Source organism: Coffea eugenioides, chromosome 2 (genome assembly GCF_003713205.1).
Source record: "Coffea eugenioides isolate CCC68of chromosome 2, Ceug_1.0, whole genome shotgun sequence".
Classification (NCBI taxonomy): domain Eukaryota; kingdom Viridiplantae; phylum Streptophyta; class Magnoliopsida; order Gentianales; family Rubiaceae; genus Coffea; species Coffea eugenioides.
The window spans coordinates 44,518,029-44,540,009 of NC_040036.1; the positions used below are offsets into that span (position 1 = coordinate 44,518,029).

At 34.5% G+C, this 21,981-nt stretch overlaps 1 protein-coding gene across 1 annotated transcript; it reads left to right on the forward strand.

Annotated features, from left to right (window-relative positions):
• The first annotated feature begins 17,812 nt into the window (after nucleotides 1–17,812).
• Nucleotides 17,813–20,599, forward strand: LOC113760940 (peroxidase 12-like). The gene is made up of 3 exons (XM_027303694.1): nucleotides 17,813–18,076; nucleotides 18,504–18,698; nucleotides 19,783–20,599. The coding sequence occupies exons 1-3, from the start codon at nucleotides 17,819–17,821 to the stop codon at nucleotides 20,398–20,400; spliced, it is 1,071 nt and encodes a 356-aa protein (XP_027159495.1). The 5' UTR covers nucleotides 17,813–17,818; the 3' UTR covers nucleotides 20,401–20,599.
• Nucleotides 20,600–21,981: the final 1,382 nt, after the last annotated feature.

Below are 21,981 nucleotides of genomic sequence, written 5' to 3' on the forward strand. Positions count from 1 at the left end.
AATATAAGCAAATAGCAGAAATTTTGTTTCAACAAGGGGTCTAAAAGACTTTTTAGTAACTACTTTGGGTTTAAATAAAACTATTATTGTTTACATCTATATAAACTCATCCAAAATGGATTTGCTATTTCCACTTAAAACTACAAAGTGATTGTGTTACATTGTCCGGTACTCTCAAAAATTTCTAGCCAAAAAAAAAAAAAAACCTCTCCTCCTCTTTTCACCCAAAATGCTAATGGTCATTTTCTGCCAAAATCAACAACCAAAATGCAAACATATTTTTTCATTGATATCAGATCAAATGCTAATGTAAACCAGTGCATGACATCTGTTCAAGATATACCTAATGCTCGACTTGTCCTAAACCAAGTCAACAAAGTAAAGAAACCTCCAAGTCAACAAAGAAAAGGAACCTGTCAAAGATGCTTGCATCTGCAATAGTGTTGACAACCATGTCTAGATGACCAATTAGTCCATTTAAAAACAGAAAAAGGAAAATTATATCAGGGAACCAATGACAGTTCTCCCTCTCTCTCTCTATATATATATATATTTGGGATAAGCTCAACAATTGAATAAATAAGACAACTTCCTCACGCCATCCAAAGCTAGTAGTTGCCAAAAAAGCTATTAGCACTACTGGTGTAGTGTGTGTCTATGTATATTTGTGCAAACGTGAGGGAAAGCATGCAGTAACAAAAGAAGGGTATATTAATCAAAGAGAGGGTAGAGTATGGTTACGATTCTTTGATTGCAGTATAAAAGGTTACCACGAGCCCTAACTATTCTAGCCTCGGTCAAATAATAGAGGTTTGACAAGTGGGATGATTGACAAGCACCATGTAGCTAAAAATCACCCCCTTCCACTCCTAAGAAGCCAAAAGGTGGATCACGGGATTAATACATTCTTGACACTACGAGCTTTGTACTTGCTCGGGTAGAATTTAGTGAGAATCCTTAAATTGAAGCTGATAGTTTTCCACTACTAAAGTCATCTCCCAGTAATATTCCCTACATTTCCCTTTTGTTTTTAGTTTCCAACAATACAATTTCCTTTGCACTGCAAAGAAGAGTAGAAAGCCATAATGCATTAGCAAAGGCAAAAAACGAAAAAAAAAAAACAAATTCCAAATGCAGCAGGACCAGTGACATACCTCTTCACACCCTAAATCCATCATTACTCTAATGGATCGAGTAACAAGATCTGTAGCTGCAATATGAAAGTATCTTTAGTTTTGCAGGCAAATAAAAGGTACCGTTTCAAGTGATATTGAAGTAGCAGAATGAAAACACTGATTCACATGTGCAAGCAATCATATCACTAAGCAACTTTTAAGCATAAAATAGCGACGTGCTACACTATTTCTATCGTTGACTAAAAATGGTCGGGAGTAGAGAGTTGAGATATGCTTGTGACAGCTAAATGAAAGGTAAGGTGCGACTAAATCAAGTTCAGTTCATCCCAGATTTAGGGACCTGCAAAGGGGGTTTGGCGGGAAGGGAATGGTAAGCAGAGCATGTACATTCTAAAACTTCGGTCTCTAAAAAAAAAAGAGATAAGGCAATTAGATGTGCTAGCCTAACTACAAAGGGTAATCAATACATATTCTGGGGGAACCAAAGGGTAACCAAAGGGAATCAATACATTCCTTTGCACTACAAAGGGTAACCAAAAAGTAATACATAATCCCACACTTCTCTCATGAAGCAGATCCCTAACTGTAGTGGTTAGTATAAACAGCAACATAACAACTCTAGCCCAAAACACAAAGAGGAAAAGAGCAACAAAGTACAATAGAGTTTAAATTTTTTAAGGCACACACCATAGTTTTTTTCAGAACACAAGCTACACACCAAAGGGTGGGTCCCAAAATAGCACAAATCCAGCTTCCTTGGAATTTTTATTTCATGCATGGCAGTTACAGGCAACTACAAGAAAAAAAAATCTGAATTTAGTGGTTGCTTCAATTATGAATGTTCTGAAAAGAGCAGGCATAACCATTTATCCACTAAGGAAATTAAAATGTCACAAGCTAAGAAAATAACAAATTGAGTTGAATAACAATACCCCTTCTTTTTCATTGTCCATGCGTATCTTCTCTAGAGCAACTTCTTCTCCAGCTTTCCTTTCTTTGGCCATATATGCTTGGCTGGAAATTTGAGAGGAAAAAGAAAAATTATGGACTAAAAAGAAAAAAATATAAAATTAAAAGAAAAGAAAGAGGGAAGCTAAGCATTCCAGAATGATCTGATAACAAAAATACAAACAATAATCAAAATTCATGTAACCATCTAAAAGGCAAAAGAGAACTCAAATCGAAGAGAACAGAACTCAAATCGAAGAGGGGAAGATGATGAGATGGATAGAAACATACCAAAATTTTTTGATACAACGAGATGGGGACAAGCGAAAGCAGAAGCAGGAGAATTACAGAGGTAGGAATGGGAGAGAAAATAGATGAAGTTTGAGGAAGAGAAGCGCTGAAAGCAGTGAATCAGAGGAATGTTGAACTGGAAATATTATTGCTCAGATAATTACAATAAGGATATTGCTATTTAGGAGACAAAAAAGAAACACACTTGACGTACCAGTATATGGCCATCTGCCACAACATGAAATCAAACAGGCTAGCAAATCACAAATATAGGACTTCTTGCTAGCAAAGTTTCAAATGACAGAAGAATTTTTTTTGTTGCAATAAGTAGGCTACTTTGCAGTTATACATAAATAGATAAATTTTTTTGAATTACGTTTAATAAGGCTAAAAAAACACTACACTAAGACCTTCCCACAAAGGGGACAAGCACTATGCACGGCATCAGTTTGAAAAAGCACAAGTCAGGGTTCTTTCTTGATGAATAAAATCTTCAAGTCCGATTAAAGATAGAGATAACGGGATGTATTTTTCCCCATTTCAAATCAGAGCTTATAGTGAAGCTAGAATTCAAAGATAAGGCAGTATCCCCATTTCATTATCATTTGTGAACATTGTTGTACCTAATAAGAGCATATACTACCAAAGTTTTAGGACTCACTAAAATTTAGTACATAATCCCATATTCATCTCAAGAATCACTTCTCAAACCAGCAAAGAGGAAAGCATTGAAAGAGCAAGAAGATGGTTCACATCATTGACGAACATAAGCTACATAGCAGACCTTTCCAGTTGAAACCAGCTAAACTCACGACAGATCTAAAACACAAAAAATGGCTTAAAAGAGGAAAGAATGCAGGCTAGCTTCGTAAAACAGATGACGGATGCGATTGTAAAAAAAAAAAAAGAAAAAACTTACAACGAAGGAAAACAGCAACGGCCGGGACAGGATTCAGACCACTCAAACCCAGAGAGCGAGAGAGCAGAGAGTCGATGCTCCTTGCACTGTAAACAGCATGTACCCAAGACGACCACATATTTTCGATCATCGGGAACCTAAAAAAAAACCTTCTGCCTAAGCGGCAGAGCAACATTGCCAGTGGAAAAGAAAGAGAAGTTAGTGGGAAGAAAGCAAAAGCAACAGAACCAGAAAAATAGGGAAACAGGGGCACATGGGAAGCATGTGAAACCTACATCAGATACCCCAACAGTATTCTATACCAAGGTTCAGAACCTCTGCCTAAGCAGCAGAGCAATATTGCCGCGGCAGACAAGAGGGAGTTTTCTAGGAAAAAAAAAACTAACGAAGAATGAGGGATCTGTAATAGCCATGAGAAAATCATAAAACACAAAACAAAATTTAAACCTAATCAAAGATTCCAAGCTAGTTCCTTTACATGTCTTATCATTTTCTTTAAAGCTTCTACAATCATTTTCCCATTTCGCAAATAGAACACGAAAATAAAGATCAATCTGCAAATGCCTTATATAGTGCATTTCCTAAAATATTAAAAAAATTTAAAAGGACAATTTTTTTCAAGTGAATCACGGTGATATACCTTGACGGAGATTTTTCGATCGCTCTGGGGTTGCTTGAATTTCTTGACCCTTTTCTTCACTGTCTTCTTCGAAAGCAAAGGCACCGCCATCGCTGCTGATTCTTCTTACGTTTTCCCTCCTTAACCTGCACATTTCACAGACAAATCACAATCAGCTATCCATCTGCAAGCATCTATAAAGAATAGCGCAGCACGGGGAAGAAGAAGAAGAAAGCTGCGGCGGCTGAAGGTTTGAGAGCTTACTGTGGGTTAGGGTTCTGCGGAGCCACCCAGGTTTGGAATGGAAAAGGTTGTTTGAGACCACATTTAAGAGAAAATGAGAAATTCTGTGGCCTTCACAAGCCAACGAGAAAAGCAAAATCAAAGGAAGAAGGAAAATCACCGACAAAAGTTAAGAGAAATAAAATAAGCAAACTTAGAGCAAGGAAGCCGCAAACTTAGAAGAAAATAAGCAAAGAACAAAGAGTCTTAAGGGTATTGAAGATTTGGGCATTATAATTTTGGAGAGGAGAAGCGGCGCTGCAGCGGAGAGGTTTTTGTATTTTGTGCAGCTAACCCTAGGGAGATAAGGAGATAAAACGGAAGTGGAGGCTTTTGTGGAGAAATGATGAAAAATGTTGCGGCCCGTTGCTTTGCGAGCCTCTAAATAAATTAGGGAAACCCGAATTTGTGGCAAAAGAAGAGAAAGAGGAAAGAGGAAAAAGAATGACAGAAGAAAGACAGAGAGAGCAACTGCAGAGAGAAAAGGCAGCGGGAAGAGAGAATGCAGCAGAAGCACATGGGATACTGGCAGCGAGGCCAGGTGGGAAGCTAACGCGCAAGGCGCGAAGGACTGAATGTTTCCAATCCACATGCCGGGCACGTGAGAGGACGACGAAAGTTTGGGCTGAATGCTGGTGGGACGTTATCTACTTATTATGTTGAAAAGATTAATTTACTACATGGTTTTAACAGGGACGTACAAACATGGGCTCCTTTCCTCTAAAATTATGGATGAAGAGTGGTTAATTTATGACTTCAAAGTTCAAACTACGTTCTTTTGAGTTTCATGTCATCATTGTCGATGTTTTCACCTAGATCTAAAAGGAAAAGCTATGATAGCAATTGTATCATAAGTTGAAAAATGAGAACATATGCAATTTTATCATAAAGTTGAAAAATGAGAACCTAATGTTGAACTACTTTTTTTCTTTTGACAAAATTGATCTATTCTATTTAATTTTATTCACCTATGAAAGAAAAGGAATTTAGAATACTGGGTGCAAAAGCACGCGGTTAAATGTACTACATATTCTAAAGCAAAAGGAACATATAAATGTGGACAATCTAGAGAAGTTCTTTATTTACTTCTGTTCTGTAGGAAATGAGCTAGTGGAATGTTCTTTTGTCTATCAACTCCCAGAAGGTTTATATATATATATATATAAATGATGACCAAATTTTTTCCTTTAGTTCTTTTGAAAAAATTAGTAGAGTATATTCCACCTGGTTCTTCTTTGGAGTTTTAATTACATTTTTGTGAGTACTGTAGTAGAGACAAAATTAACTGTTGTCCGTGTTTTTCTTGAAGTGACTGATAACACAGCTCTTGATGTTTCAACCTGTATAACAAATTTCTATGAAAACAATTTCGTAGAAAGGAGCATGATTTTTTTCCCTAAGGAAAATAAGTAGCAGGTATGGTATAAATAAATTATATGTGCTCAATTAATTAGCTTGATCGGTATCAATGGCTAAACTATCAAACTCGTTTTCATAAGCTAAAAGGCTTGGCATTGTATTAAGTGCCTCAAAGAACATTTTATTAATCTTTGCTCCTCTTTATCCTTTTTCTAACAAAAATGCTTTAGAACATGGAACACAGATTGGGGACGTGAATTATTAAGTACAACGTCCAATTACTACAAAAACGCATTCCTATTAAAGTCGTCTTAAAGTAATTAGTAGCTCATCCATTTCTCACTCATCATTATGATTAAACTTATGAAATCTTCTAAAAAGGTGAACTTGAAAAAAATTCACCTGAAAAGAAGAAGAAAATTAGCATTAAAAATGAAGTAGCTTTATAGAATACAACAAACAGGATAGCAACATCGGACATGTCTATCTTCATTCTACACTTCCAGCATTGATGACTTACAGATCAATTTGCAAAAGTTTTGGTATCATCCAGCATCACCCTCAGCTTTTGTGCATTATAGTATATTAACCATAAAATGTCGATCAAGTTGACGCAATGGAAGGCATAAATTAACAAACATCTTTTTAATCTTTTAGCTATAACTGCACCACTGGAGCAGAGGTAGGGGAGGTTTTATGTTGTTTTCTCTTTTTTAGTAATAGTGAAATTTAAGAAATAGAGAGAAAAATGAAAATTCAAGACCTCCAATTTTTTGATATCATTTTTAGCCCTAGGACCAATGGCTTCTCGTTCGAAGAAGTTTTATTTAGTTGTTAATTGCATAATTCATCTTATAAAATACTCAACCACCAAAACACCAAAAAAAAAAGTACCACAAAAGTTGATGGAATTTTTAGTTAATTAACCTAATTTTTTGGTATGCATAAAGCTATAAATTTTTATCTTCTTTGTTTTTTCTTATTCTTTTTTTTCGACTGAACAGTTTGGGGGAGATGATGGCTCCATCATTTTGCAAAACAAACAAGACATGTTAGAAGTACTTCTTGGATATAGCCTACTTGATGAAAATTGCGCATCACCACTGAGGAAGGCACTAAAATAGGTAAAGCCTTGGGATTGCTTACTTATATTCGGCATTTTGAGATGAATTTAGCGTTCATAAATGCATAAATCTTTACCCAAATATAAAGCTTTGAAATAAAGAATAAGGAGATGGTGAAACCAATAGGTAATGATTGAAACACGAACCATCAATCAATTGGATATTTGAATCCGGAATTTGGAACGATGTCTACCTTCAACTATTCTGTCAATTTAAGATTCAAGTTGGAGGGTTAGAAGATGAGAAAAACTTCCTTGGAGGTAAGTTCCTGGATGGCGTTCATATTGTATTTGACTAACTTTTCTCTAGAAAAGGGGCATGTATAGAATTCTTCAATGGAGTATGTAACAGCCCCACTTTCCCCTAAGGCGAACCAAAGGGGTTAGCGGACTGCCTGCCCAGCTCTCGCCAGGACTAACGGATCAGTTTACGTCGATCTATTACGTTCCGGAACATACCAACGTGCGCAAATATGTCAAAATCACAAAATAAATAAAAACGAAATTCGAAGCCGAAGATGAATAGTGCTGGACACGTCAGAATCCAGATACTAGGCCGAGAGTAGCCAAAATTTTCTTTCGCCGTTTGAAATACGAGTTGATCCAAAATTCAACCAAATATCAACCAAACATACACACATTGAAATGTAACATTTTCAAGCCAAAACGGCATATCAAAAATCATTCACTACGAATATACATGTTCGGTTTGCCAATCAAAAGAAAGTGAACCCAAAACACATTAGGGTTTCATTCGAAGAGCTATCCAAAAGATGCATTTACATGAGCTCAACTTGACAACCAACAAGTATAACCTTTCCAAAAGTGGTCATTTTCCTGTAAGGAAAACAAATGGAACGGAATGAGCTTAAGCCCAGTGAGTTACTACCACATAAGCACAAGGATCATATAAGCATAATCTTTCATTTCGAGTACACAATTAAGAATTAAAACAAGTCGGTAAAAGGATACGGATGGCTCTCAAGAGCCCATTTCCACGCTTACATTCTTGATCCAATCTCATTGACCCTCCGTCAATGTTTAAGAATACCCGACCGTAGACCTCACTTCACTCCATTCCTTCCACCAAACATACCCCAACCGGGCCCGCACTCCAATCAGTCATTTTGGTAATACTCGAGTATACCGGAACCAAGAGTCTTATTACTACAAGATTCCCCAGTACAGTCCCCGTGGCACGTCAATATTCACGACCAAGCCCTCGCCGGCTCGATCCAATTGACTACCTACGGGGTTGAGCTCAGTAATACAGTAAGGCCGTTGGACATTCGTCCAAACGACACCAAATCAGTTTTCCATGAATGGAATTCAATATCTCATATAGCAAGTGCAGTATTTCAGTAAAACGGTAAACAGTCCTGAATGGAATCACAAGGGGGTGAGGGCGGTCAAGTACACCCTCACCTCAATCATTTTCAATAGCCATATTAGCCGTCAAGGCATCAAATTCACATATACCAAAGCCACATTGTAACATTTAAGTGAGTAGTATACTCACCAATCAATTCAGTGCTATTTCATGCACTTCCGTCAGGAGAATGTCGTGAACCACCGTCACGCCCTAGAACGAGTAAACAATTACCATAAGACTCGATAACGAGTCATGAATCAACACTAATCACAACCCAATAGGGTTTCATATACATAAACAAGCATCATAAGCAAACCAGAAATTAGAAGTAGCACTAGCCTTGGCCCCGAATAGAAAAACTGTTTTGCCCTTATTATGCGGTAATGGCGTCAAATTCACTACGGTTATCGGATGGGGGTATAAGACCCACCGTTTCGAAGCTATGAAACAGGGCTACAACAATGAAGAAGGCCTCTCAGTCCAAATCCTAGCACAACTAGGTCAAAAATGCAGAAAACCAAGCCAGAACCGTAATTGCAGGTTCCCAAATCACATAAAACTGTAATCAGTCTATCTCAGCCTACACAGGTCCAAATGCATTGATTCCAAAGGCATATGAAATCTAAGACATTAAGCTACATTTCATCAGAAGACACCAACAACAAAATCCAAACCAATTCCAGTCAAAACAGGCAATTACTATCGCAGTTCGGACATTCTGTTCACCAAAAACAGCAACAGTAAAAACGGCATAACTCACTCTATACTACTCCAAATGCCCTGAAATGTTTCAGACACTTCATACTCATCAATACCTACAACTTTCATGTTTTGAGCAAAGTCCAATTCGGCCTCTATCTATGACCTAAAATTTCGGACAGATTAGGGGTTCATGAACCCTAACTTTTCACATTTCATTCCAAACCCAAAATTGATTGCATTTATCAACAATTCACACCCACTAGAGTCAAAGCCCCTTATTACCAACCATCAAAAACAACCACACCATCAAGATCATATGAAAACAGAAAATTCCTCAAAAAATAAAAAACTCAACCAAATCACTTCAAACCAAGAAATAAATCACATATACCATCACTCAAGCTACTTCTAAGCATAACATAAACATCATTAGGTGTAGTAGGGTGTTCAAGCATCACTTACCAAGAAAGTAAGAGAGAGAGAGATGTTGGACACCTTAGCTCTTCAAACAAACTCCACCAAACTACTTACTAGCACTAGAAGAAAGGTTTTTATGGAGTAGAATCTATTCTAGGTGATTAGTTGTGGAAGATTGAGTGAAATGGAAGCTAGAAAGTTGAAGAATTTCCTTCCTTCTTGCAAGAGAGAGAGCCGGCCAACACAAGGTAAGAAAATGGTAATTTTTTGTGAATTTTTTGAGATATTTACTTCCTTGGGTCAAAAGTCAAAATAGTGAATAGTCTTTCTTAAGTCAAATCCAATAACTATGTGACACTTGTCACTCTCATAAATGCAATCCTATCTTTTCTTTTACCTCTCACATCAATCATTTCACCCACTCTACTTATCTCTAAACACCCGATAAATTTTTCACAGTATCCGAAACTTAACCGTATTGGCCGAATTTTTCCGAACTTTTCGCACTCGTGGGTCCCACGTCCAATATATATTCTTAATTTTCTAAAAATTCTCCAATACTAGAAAAAGCATCTAAAAACCATAATTGCTCATAAAATCCACCAAGAAAATATTCCTAGGCCAGAAAATGCAGAAAACATGAAATTTAAGGGGGGGAAAAACCCTAGGAAAATATTAGGGCAAATCTGGGTTCTCACAGAGTACCTCTAACAATTCAAAAGTAAAGGTTAGTGCCTGCATTCGTGGGGCAAGACAACTATTTTCTGTGATACTGTACCAACTATAGTTCTAAGTTCTAACAATCCAAAATAGAGTTCAATCATTTAATTGGAATTCTGCAATTTTTGTTAGATATCTCACAATTAGCAGTCACGCATGACTGGCAGTCTTATGCAAACTAATCCCACTAACACTTTCTGTAGTAAACCATAACCACATCCATGCTTGACAAGTAGAAATTATAAATCTCTTTAGACTCCCTTCCTTGTAGATTCGGATATATTAAGTTATAAAAATATTATCGTTATCATAAAAAAAGTAAAAATTATAAAGAAAATGAGGGAATGTATCATAATTAAATAAAATGAGTTCTTAACTTGTCTAGGAAAATAGGTCAGTTCAAGATCACAAGGGGACTTGAGCTTATTGCTCAATGTTGATTATTAGCAAAAATGAATAACTAAATCAATAAATAAGTGACTAGAAAACTTCAACCTTTTCAGATTTCATCATGCAACGATTACTTTAGCTCAGTGTTGGTATGTACATTAGCTCCTCGTACTTCTTATGAAAAATTGTACCCTTCATCCATTTTTTCTACCGAAGATACATACATGTATATATATTTATATATTTATATTTATTCATCTTTTGTAGAAAACATTAATTCATAAAGTATGGATGGACTGGAACAACCTCAATTACGTGATGGATTTAGCAATGAGTTTGCTTTCCTGAACATTTTGGGAGAAAAGATGGCATCTAATTTTTATTCTAACAAACAAGGTACAGTTTGGATTATCTCAGCTAATAATTATTTTTGTCTCTCTAATAATGCTTTGACAAAGCCTACTTGATGAAACATACCGTTCTCACTAAGAAAGACACAAAAGTAGTCAAAAAAAACTTAAATTAGCATTAGATAGTAAACTATTTACACGAATTTATTTACTTGTATCATAAATATATTTTTTAATTATTCTTTTATCTTGCATACACTATATCAAAAAAATGTTACAATAATATTTTTTAAAATTATTCAAAATAATCTTCTATCCAAACACATTTGAGATGAGCTGGTCATTTTCCATGGGTGTCTTACTGTGTTACTGTGTGATGAGCAGGGACATTTTCCATGGTCATTTTTGAAATAGGGAAATCGGGAATTCACAAAATCCACAGTTCAAAAACACCAAAAAAAAATCCATGAGGGTGAGAAAATTCAGTCCAAAATACGGATTGATATCTATTTTCACCCACTCTGTCAGTCTTCGATTCCATCGACCCGAAATAGCTATTGATGTCTACTTTCACCAACTCTGTCAGTCTTTGATACCGTCTCGGGCGTGTTAATTTTGCGGGACCTAGATGGTGTTCACACTTCATCTACTAGTATTGGTCTAACTTTTCTAGAAAGTGTAGGGGTTGTAAAATTTTCAATTCAGTACAGTAGCTCACTTTTGACAATTCAAAAGCAGAGAACTAGTTTCCAAGTGTCGAAGACCATTGCTAAATATCTACTCAACTGCTCCAATTAATTATTTTATATATGCACATATACATACATATGCATGCTATATATTTGTGTGTATATATATATATATATATATATATATATATATATATCACTAGAAAGTGTACGGATTGCAAAATTTTGAATTCTGTACAGTAGCTCACTTTTGACAATTCCAAAGCAGAGAACAAGTTTCCAAGTGTCGAAGACCAATGCTAAATATCTACTCAACTGCTCCAATTAATTATTGGGTTAATTATATTTACCTCCCTTAAGGTTTGACCAAACTACCAAATGATCCTTGAAGTTTGGTCAAATAACAAATGCCCCCCTATTAGTAACTTCCGTTAAGTATCGTAGACGGAATTGGTGAAAAGACAAGATAACCATAAGCATTATTAGCTGAACAAGAAAATCATAATTCCTTCCTTTTATTTTAATCTTCTTCATCTTTAACTTGCAAAAGCTTGAATATGGCAGCTGCAGTCGAAGGCTGCTAGCTACTAACATTCAATGGTGGATCTTTGTCAAATTTGCAGCTGGGACTTAAAATTTTGTGTAAATTATGATTTGATCATCAATTTTGGCCCAAAGTGACCACAAAATCACCAAACAAGTCTAAATAGCTTTATCTCGTATTCTCATCACTACTCAAACCAAATTAAATAAAATTTTTATGAAAAATTTATTCATGATAAATAGAATAAAAACCAAACAGCTGCATCTCCTATTCTCATCACTACTCAAACCACATTCTACAAATTTTGTATGAAAATAATGTTCATGACAAATAGAACACAAACAGCCAACAAGTCAACAAGAAAACATCAAGATCACTCTATTCAAGAGGTGAAACCCATTTCATTTTAAATTTATAGATCTCTAATAACAAAAATAATCCATTTCACTTTATATTCGCAAATTCCTCATATTTACCATGTAGAAAATTGGCATGGGGCATATAGCAACTATTGATTTGTACCAATAGGGGTAGAAAAGTAACAAATCGTCCATGCAATTATGTGCCTTTTGTGCTTGAAAGCTAACACATGGTATTATCCCAATTATACCCAGTACACACTTATTGGTTTTGAAGAAGTCTTTTGAACGAAGGTTGCTAGCAAATTATATGTTATCCCAATTGACAATCCTAGCTTCAACTCTAGCCATTAAATTAAAAGGCTATTTAAATCTAAACCCACTACAAGGTGAAGCTCTCAACTCAAAAGGACTTTCATTTTTTTCTTGATTTTGGTATAGTCTCTTTTTCTTTTTTTTTCATAATTTTCATTTAATTTCTCCTCTTTTCATTTAATAATATATTTTATTATTGTTATGTTTTTTAATAATTTTCATTTAATTTCTCTTTGTTCTTTTTTTTCCTATGAGTTAACAACTAGTGATATTGACCTTTCATAAAAATTTGCAACTCTTTTCTTTTTCTTTTGTGGTTTTTGGGCTGTCAATTTCTTTTAGTATATTTTAGGAAACAAAGAGAAGAAAAAAAATGTTATTATTACTTCAGGAAAAAGTCAAAGAAATTAGTGATGACACATGGGTCTATAAGGGCATTTTTGTCCTCTCATAATAGTTTTGTTACTGACATCATACCTTAACTAACGTTTTAGGACAGCAAGGGGGTATTTGATAATCGTTTGCTTAGTCAAGGGATTAGACTATTATTTGATTAAATCTCAAGGTTTGACTAGTAGTTTGGCTAAACCTTAGGGGAGGTAAATGTAATTAACCCTTAATTATTTTATATAGGCACATATACATACATATACATGCTATATATTTGTGTGTATGTATGTGTGTATATATATATATATATATCACTTCAAATATAATTTCTAAGCATAGTTTAGCCATATAAATGAAGTACCTCCAATTTCTGCTGAAAAAAATCCGCAAGAAACACGCATGACAAGCAGTTTTGTTTGGATTTGAGGTTATTTGAAATATTTATTTAAAATAATTAATGTAACATTTTTTTATGATGTAATGCATGTGAGATAAAAAAGTGATTGAAAATTGTGTGCATGACGTAAGCAAAACAAAATTTAAAATTTTTAAAAAAAAATCTTGTAATCCAAACACACCCACAGTACTAGTATTACTTAGTTACTAAGTCCAGTATTACTTTATTTAGATTAAGAAAATATATGTAAAAGACTGTTTCTATCATTAAATCTATGGACATACTGGGAAAAACAACCGAAAATAACTTTGAGCTTTGTTTGGATTGAGGAATTTGATGAAATATTTGAAATTCATTCAAATTGTTCTAGTAGTTTAAATTGTTTAAGAAATATTTAGATTTTTTTAATTGCTTCTCAAATTATAATTAAATAGAAGGAAAAGGAAAAAAAAAAGAGTCACAATTATATTAAAGCAGTGCTTCTAAAAATTTGAAAAGAAATGGCAACTTGTCAGAGGAATTGTCCAAGATCACGAGGGGGAGAACTTTTTAACTCACTACAAATATGGGACCAGGGCAAATGTTATGGTCTGAATAAAGGCAAATGCAGCGAAACCGAATGACATAATTTACGAACCACGGTTCCATGTTGAATAGTTTATGTAGAAGAGAATAATATATCGTAATCACGAAAAACGGAAATGATATTAGCACTACTTAAAAAGTTTCAAGCACTCCTTCCCTTCTTTTGCGTTAGATGAAGTTTAAGAAGTGTTTTGAGAATTTTTAAGTGCTAATATCATTTCCCACAAAAAAAAAAAAACTGAACATTTTGAGTTACTATTTAGTAGTTCTTTTGTTATTTTCGGGTTACCGCTGGTGTAACAAATATATAGTATACAAAAAATTTTGGATTGCATCGATGTAATTGATAAATAAGCTGATAAGTAAGTGTGGCAAATCTGAGATAGGACAAAGCAACCTTGCGGAAGACTCACGGGGTTTGTCTTCGTCAATGGCTGAAACCTTAAACACGTGTAAAGTCCAGAAGCTTGCAGCAAAAAAGAAAATATAGTAGGTAACCAAAGTAAACAAAGGTCAACTTTCATGGGTTTAAACCAAGAAAATGTATTAGCAAGTCCATTTTTTGATTTCGTCTGTCATGGACTCATGGCTACTAACCGTTAATATATTGACATCTCGATGATCTATTTAAAATTTCATGAACAAGTGAGAAAATGCCACTCAATAGTCAACACCATCTTCGTATTCTAGAGTAATTCACGTGATCAACTTGGAAATTTATGATAGTAAGTAGTTATAAATCTCTTTACGAGTCATCTTCAGCTGTTCAATACGGTAAAGAGCCAAAACAAATCAAGGGATGTGATGTTGAGGTTTCAACCACCGCTCAGCGAACTCAACATGCTCAGTTTTGAATTCTTAAACTAAAAAGTGAATTCATGAGAAAACTGCAATTTTTTAAATTTGCATGCGAGTATACGTGTGCATACACTTGTATATAAAAATATATATATGTATGTGTGTGTGTTTATATATGTATATATTTATATATGTGTATATATACATATATTGGCACATATCTCTATATATATATATATATATCTATGTGTGTGTGTATATATATGTATATATATATGCATATATATGTATATGTATACACACACACATACACATATATATGTACATATATGTCTGTGTGTCTATATATATATGTGTGTGTGTATGCATATGTATATATATAGGATAAATCACCTTTTATCCCCTGTGGTTTGGTAATGTTTTTTCGTTAAAACTTATGGTAAATAGTAAAAGTCAAAATAAACAAATAAATTGACAAATTTATCTTTTTATTACTTCCCCTTTTCCCCCCAAACATAAAAAGAAGAAAATGAATTAAAAATAGATAAATTAGAATTAGAAAATACTATTAAATATTTGGTTTAGGAACCCATAATGATATTTGTAGCCAAAAAACATTTGATATTTGTGTTTCTTATTTATTTGTTTTACATATCCCTTCCATCTTTTTTGTTTCTTATTTATTTTTTTTATTTTCCTTCCATCTTTTTCATATTTGGAGAAAATTAAGATTCTGGAGACCAAAGTATAAAGCCTTGCTTGGATTGCTTGTTCCCGTCGGAAAATATTGTCGTTTTTCGTGATCACATTTCCCTATCACATTTTTCCCTCACATATATCAAATCGCTACAGTAATTTTTTCATGAAAAATGACGGAAAATGCAATCCAAACACAACCTAAATTTTCAAAATCATCTCTTCTCTTCCCAAGAGAGAGAGAGAGAGAGAGAGAGAGTGTGTGTGTGTGTGTGTGTTAAAGAAAAAAAAAGAATAAAATTATGGAAATGTATATTTGTCAATTTATTAATTTGATTTCGACCTTTTACTAAAACCTTTAGTTTTAACAAAAAAACTAACAGTGATCCAAACTATGCGGGTTATAAACAGGTTTTTAAACTATAGGGGGTATATAGTTACATTTTAGCCGCTTGTACTTTTTTAGTAGGCATTTTACCCGTGTAACCTATTTGTATAAAATGTACCCTTTTCATCTTAATGTTTTTATCTTTTCTCTTTTCCTCACTTTTTTCCCATTTTGTTCTCTCTTCCTATACTTAAATACCGGTATATCCTGCTAGGGATTGAATTGCCGATAGCATTAAGCCACACTCTCTAACCTTTTTTCTCTTTCTTTTGGTAGTGAAGGTGAGAATGTGACCAGATGTTAAGAGTAAGATATTTCATAAATATGTTACTTTTCAACAAGTTGCTTATCATCTAAACACAATCCACTATAGCCAGTTGTGCTACTGCATATTCTATGCAATAAGCCAACAAGGTACGACCACATCTCGATTTTGGCAGAATTAGGTATCAACTAAGAGGAAAACGTTGAAGCAACAATTGCCAAGTGCTTAGGACAAATCGATGCATGGATATGTTAATCTATGTCGGAATAAGTTTGCAATTATTAATTTGCAAACGTGGCTGGTTGCAGAATAGGAAAAATACTCGGAATTTCCGTCTTCTCACAGCCACTTTTAAACACATAGCAAGTTTGAGCTAAAAATGTCCATATTATTGGCGCCAATGGTTTTACGGTGGAAGATGCGAAGTATTCCGTCACCTTCCCCTTTCCAGTGGAAAGAAGCACTTTCAAGATTGTACGTACAGCTGAGTTCATACCGTGCCCTCTACTGTGAACTCCAGCCCATGTCCTGTAATCATGTTACATTTGCACGTGGAATTGCAATTGTTTGAGCTTTTCAAGCTCGAAATGATGAACCCCACTCAAGACTCCAATGCAATGGGTACTACATTTGGTTGATGCAATTGCTGGGAAATTATGGGCTAACCTCTCGTCTTCTGTCTTTCATTGGGACGCAACTAGTCTTACCGGAAGATAATTCAATGGTTTCCATTCCCGTGTCAGATCACACATTAGACTGAAAAACATTTTCTTTATTAGGTCTTCACATTTTTCTCTCACATCTACTTTTAGTACAAACACTTTTTCTTTTCATTTTTGCGCACTTTTAGTACAAACACATCCGAACTTTCTATCTCTCTCTCACATCTACTTTTAGTACAAACACTTTTTCTTTTCATTTTTGCGCACTTTTAGTACAAACACATCCGAACTTTCTATCTCTAATTGTCAAAAGATTCTTCACGAAACCTGTCGCAATGCATTTTGAGTAAATTTTGTTTTACAATATTCTGGGCAAAAACTGCTTGAATGGATTATCTCTCCGTTTGGATTAGCTATTTTTTGGAGTGTTTTGAAAAATTTTGCTGTAACAAAGTTTTTATATTATATTTTGGGATATTTTTCAGAAAATATTTTAGGATATTTAAGAGTAGAAAACTTTCTAGAATATATTTTGAAATATTTTTTAAAATTTTAAAAAAATTTAAACTATTTTTAGATTACCTTTTAGAGTACTTTTTAAAAAATTTTATTGTTGAAAAACAGTTTCATCAAAATCAAAAAATTTTTTTACGTCCTTTGCGAACACATTAGTTAATCATTTTTTTATTTTATATATATCAAATTATTGTAAATTTTTTTTTAACAAAATCTTTTAAAAATAGCAATTCAAACGGATGAATTAGATACTTGCGAATCTCTTTTTCTTTTTTCAGTTACAAGAAGGAAAAAATTATTCAGAAATAACGACATAAATCAAACAAGCTAAGATGAGGAACACACGATTCAATTACAATAATGGCATCTGAGAGTTTATATCGTTGTACGAGAACACCGAAAGTAGATATGGCCTTCACGTGGTCCCTCGAAATAAGTAGCCTAGCTTGCTCGAGAAATAGTCCATTAATTCGTTTTTTCTTCTTCTTCTTTTTTTTTCTTTTCTTTTTTTAAATTATGCTGTGACTTTATCTACTCTATAAATAGAGTCTCGTTCATCCGTCTGGGAGACAAATCTAACTCGATTATGGCTTTAGTTAGCACCAATTCTTTGACCTCTCTTCTTTTTATCACCTCATCTTTACTTTTGCTTCTTGGCAGTTTTCATGGTACAAAAGCTCAAAGCACCCCACCGATAGTGAATGGACTTTCATGGGCTTTCTATGATTCCAGCTGCCCCAAGCTGGAATCTATAGTCAGAAAGCGCCTCCAGAAGGTATTCAAAGACGATGTTGGCCAAGCTGCTGGCTTGCTTCGCCTCCATTTCCATGACTGCTTTGTCCAGGTAATCAAGCAAGAAACAGCGCTTAAGCCAGTTTGGTGTAAGCTTGGGTTGTTAATCTTAGCATGGTTCATGCGCCATGAAATTTCAATCACTATTTGTCAAAAGGTCACTTCCCCCAGCTTTGGTAGATTATATTCTCCGTTCACTAATCTTGGAGAATCCCCTTTAGCAAATGTCAAGCCAAACTTGTCTTTAATGTTATATGTCAAGTTTGTAAACAAGGAAAGAAAGAACTATAACAGTGATCAAATGCACTTTGATTAACAAAAACAGTTTTATGGCAGAATTTCATATACATCCATTGCGGTATAATATTTCTATATTCTCCAAAATTCATGCTGTAACAACACTGAAATTGTTTATATAATTAATTCTCCTTTGGTTCTGATTTACTGGACCTATGATTTTCTTTTGATGAATTTGTAAGGGTTGTGATGGTTCAGTGTTGCTGGATGGATCGGCAGGTAAGCCGAGTGAACAGCAAGCGATTCCAAACTTGACCTTGAGACTTGAGTCATTCAAAATCATCAATGACCTTCGTAGTCGAGTGCAGAAAGAGTGCGGTACGGTGGTATCCTGTTCTGATATAACAGCTCTAGCTGCCCGGGACGCTGTTTACCTGGTAAATAATCCTACTTTCATCCATATGCACTTTTCCCTTTTTTCTTTTCTTTTTTCTTTTTTGGTTGAGGGTGCCAAATTCACCTATATGCACTCTTTTACACGCACAGTAACATATATACACTAAGAATTAGTAATCATAGGCATATGGAATCAATTCAGATCCAGTTGAAATCCTTCAATGTCAATTTCACTTATCATCACGTAAGGATAAAAAAAAAATAGTATATAGGATAAATTAAATAAATAAAATACTAAGTATAAGTATAAAGGTAGCACTCACTAACGATCCCATGTGATTCAGGTCCGCTAATGATAATGACCAAAGTTTCAAATTTGACATAAATTCCTGAATGAACGATGACCACCATGAAAAATAAAAATTGACTTCAGTTTTTAGTCCAAACATGAAAGCAGTTGGTCAGGACGGAAAACGATGTACGTCTGGGAGGATATGGCATTAATGATCTCAATTAATAATTATCATACAAAGAATGGATGGTAAATTAAAAAAATGGATATAAGAAATTAATAGATGACGACCAAGTGGGACTAAAACCTAATCATGACATGCGCTTGCCTTTACTTTGTTATTTTCCTTTTAATTTTACACTCTTTTTAATCATTAGAATGCTATAACCAATGAGCTCATCATGAAAGATCATCTGGTAGCATGCAGCATGCTATAAATAATGAGCCATCAGAAAATAGTACAGAAAATAAGCATACAAAAGTATGGTGATCTGGAAAAGTAGTTGTAGCTGACCGCAAACAACTAAAAAGTCTTCTTTATATTTTAGATTTGTTGATCGATTTACATGAAAGGAGAGTTGCAAAAACAAATTGATAAAAAAAAAATTTAAAAATTGTTTGTAGATTATGATGAAAAAATTGAGGCATATTCGTTGCTAAAACATATTGGCGAGCTCCTATGATATTCTAAAACTGGCACCATTTAGACTACACAACAAAAGAACTAATTTACAAAATCAAAGTAACATACTGTACTATTACCTCCTTAGGAGTGCACTTGAAAATTTGAGCTTTGCATCTAACTATTGTTGTCAATTTTCTTGTTATTGCAGACTGGTGGCCCTGAGTATGATGTTCCATTAGGAAGAAGGGACGGACTCAACTTTGCTACAGCAAATGCAACCATAGCTAATCTTATTCCACCCTTTGCTAATGCAAGTACCATCCTAACATCTCTTGCAACCAAAAATTTTGATGCAACTGATGCTGTGGCTCTTTCTGGTGCACACACGATCGGAAGGGGCCATTGCACTTCCTTCACTGCTAGGCTATATCCAAATCAAGATCCAACAATGGACAAAACCTTTGCTAACAACCTTAAAGGGGTTTGTCCCACCAACGATTCAAATAACACAACTATTATGGACATTAGAAGTCCAAACAAGTTTGATAATAAGTACTATGTTGATCTTATGAACCGTCAAGGTCTCTTCACATCGGACCAGGACTTGTACACTGATGGTAGGACGAGAGGAATTGTTACGAGTTTTGCAGTTAATCAGTCACTCTTTTTTGAGAAGTTTGTGGATGCAATGATAAAGATGGGGCAGCTGAACGTATTGACTGGGACTCGAGGTGAAATTCGAGCAAATTGCTGGGTTAAGAATTCAGATAACTCATTCCTGTCTACCGGGGTTGAAATGGGAGAAATAGGCTTGGCACAATCTTAAATTATGAAGATGTTTGTGAATCTTGTTTGGTTGTCTGTGAGTTTCTGTTGACATGTTTAGGACCTTAGGCACGAAGGTATCTGTAATAACAAGGTTTTGAGTTTGAAAACCTGCAGTCTGTTGAATAATCACAAAAGTTGACTGTCTAATTTTTCTTAAGAAATTACACTATGGATCTGTAATCTTCTTGAACTTTTAATGCTCTCGATTTTTTGTTCAAGTCACCATCAAACATTATAAACCCGTCACCATCAAACATTATATTTGGTTAATTGTGTTAATTGTAGGGAATTATGTGAGACGTGATTAAATGGAGCAATTTTTCAGCATTCTAAAAATTACTTTGATGGTGATGCGTTAGGGATCAATTTCCAAATCTGAATCGAATTCAAGGCAGTTTTTGGAGGAAGATTTTGAAGACCTTAATTTTCATTATTAGTCTTAGTATTGGATTAAGAAACTTGAAACAATGAGTAGTTTCCTTTTTCTATTTTGGAGAACATATCTTATTATTAGTAGTTGAGGTTATGTAGGAAACAAGAGGAATTAGGAAAGTCGGATCTCCATTTGATTAGGAGTTGCCCAACAACAATTTTGGGAGGACTCTTTGAAGTATACTGCCACTTTTTTCTTACCTTCTCGTCTTTCGTTAGTTTCAGAGAAAAAAAAAACGATACGCAATTGTTATCAATGGAGTCTTGCGGATTTCCCTCAAGGATGCCTAGCTAAATTCTTTTTCTAGCTTGAGGATAGCTTGAAGACTTTGTTCTACAAACTGTGAGACCGAATCAATTACACTATTTTTTTATTTGTTAGTATCTATTTGTTCTTTGGTATTTATGACTATTATATTATTCGAATATCAAAGGGCCCGGTATTTGAATTGACTTGATAGTCGATTTAATTGAAGCGATTTAATCCGTAATTGTTAGATTGTTTTAATCCTAGTAGCAACTGGCATAACTAGGTTTGTGTTAGGGGAACGAATAATCTAACTTAAAGAGACCCCCGTAGCGTGTCGATTAGTTAGAATTAGACTTTTCTAATTACTCATGCAATTGGGAAATTAAACTTCTAGGGTTGTTTCCTGATTAGAGAAATAATCAACGGTCGTACCTTAACTATTCGACAAAATAAGAAAGAGTTGGCTTTTATGCTAAAACTAATTTATCAATAAATAATTGAATTCATCCTTGCATCTATGATCAGTTTATGAACTTTGTCTGACAGTTATTTCTCTGGCTAGAGTTTTGCTATTATTGATTCAATTTTATTTTATTTGTGTTAATTTGATTTTACTGAATTTAGTTGGTTAATTTCAAGTTTCTCCAAACCCCCCCCCCCCTTTTTATCTCAGTTAGAAAAGAAATAAATTATCTCCAATCCCTGTAGATTTGACCTTGCTAATCGCTATATATTAAAGTTATATTTTTTTCTTGAGTAGGTATTTATTATTGTACAGACTCCAACCTGTCAAAATCCAAGTTTCACCCGAGTTCTTGATACGGTGAATAACCGATCTGCTTCGGCGTTCTGCAATAGTTGAGTGGAAAAATTTAGTATTCTTGTCCCCATCATGCA

Excerpts from the sequence above, each read along its gene's own strand:
- LOC113760940 (XM_027303694.1), top strand. The coding sequence starts at position 17,819 with ATGGCTTTAGTTAGCACCAATTCTTTGACCTCTCTTCTTTTTATCACC. Across the intron at positions 18,077-18,503 it reads TCCATGACTGCTTTGTCCAG|GGTTGTGATGGTTCAGTGTT; the intron begins GTAATCAAGCAA and ends TGAATTTGTAAG. Across the intron at positions 18,699-19,782 it reads CCCGGGACGCTGTTTACCTG|ACTGGTGGCCCTGAGTATGA; the intron begins GTAAATAATCCT and ends TTGTTATTGCAG.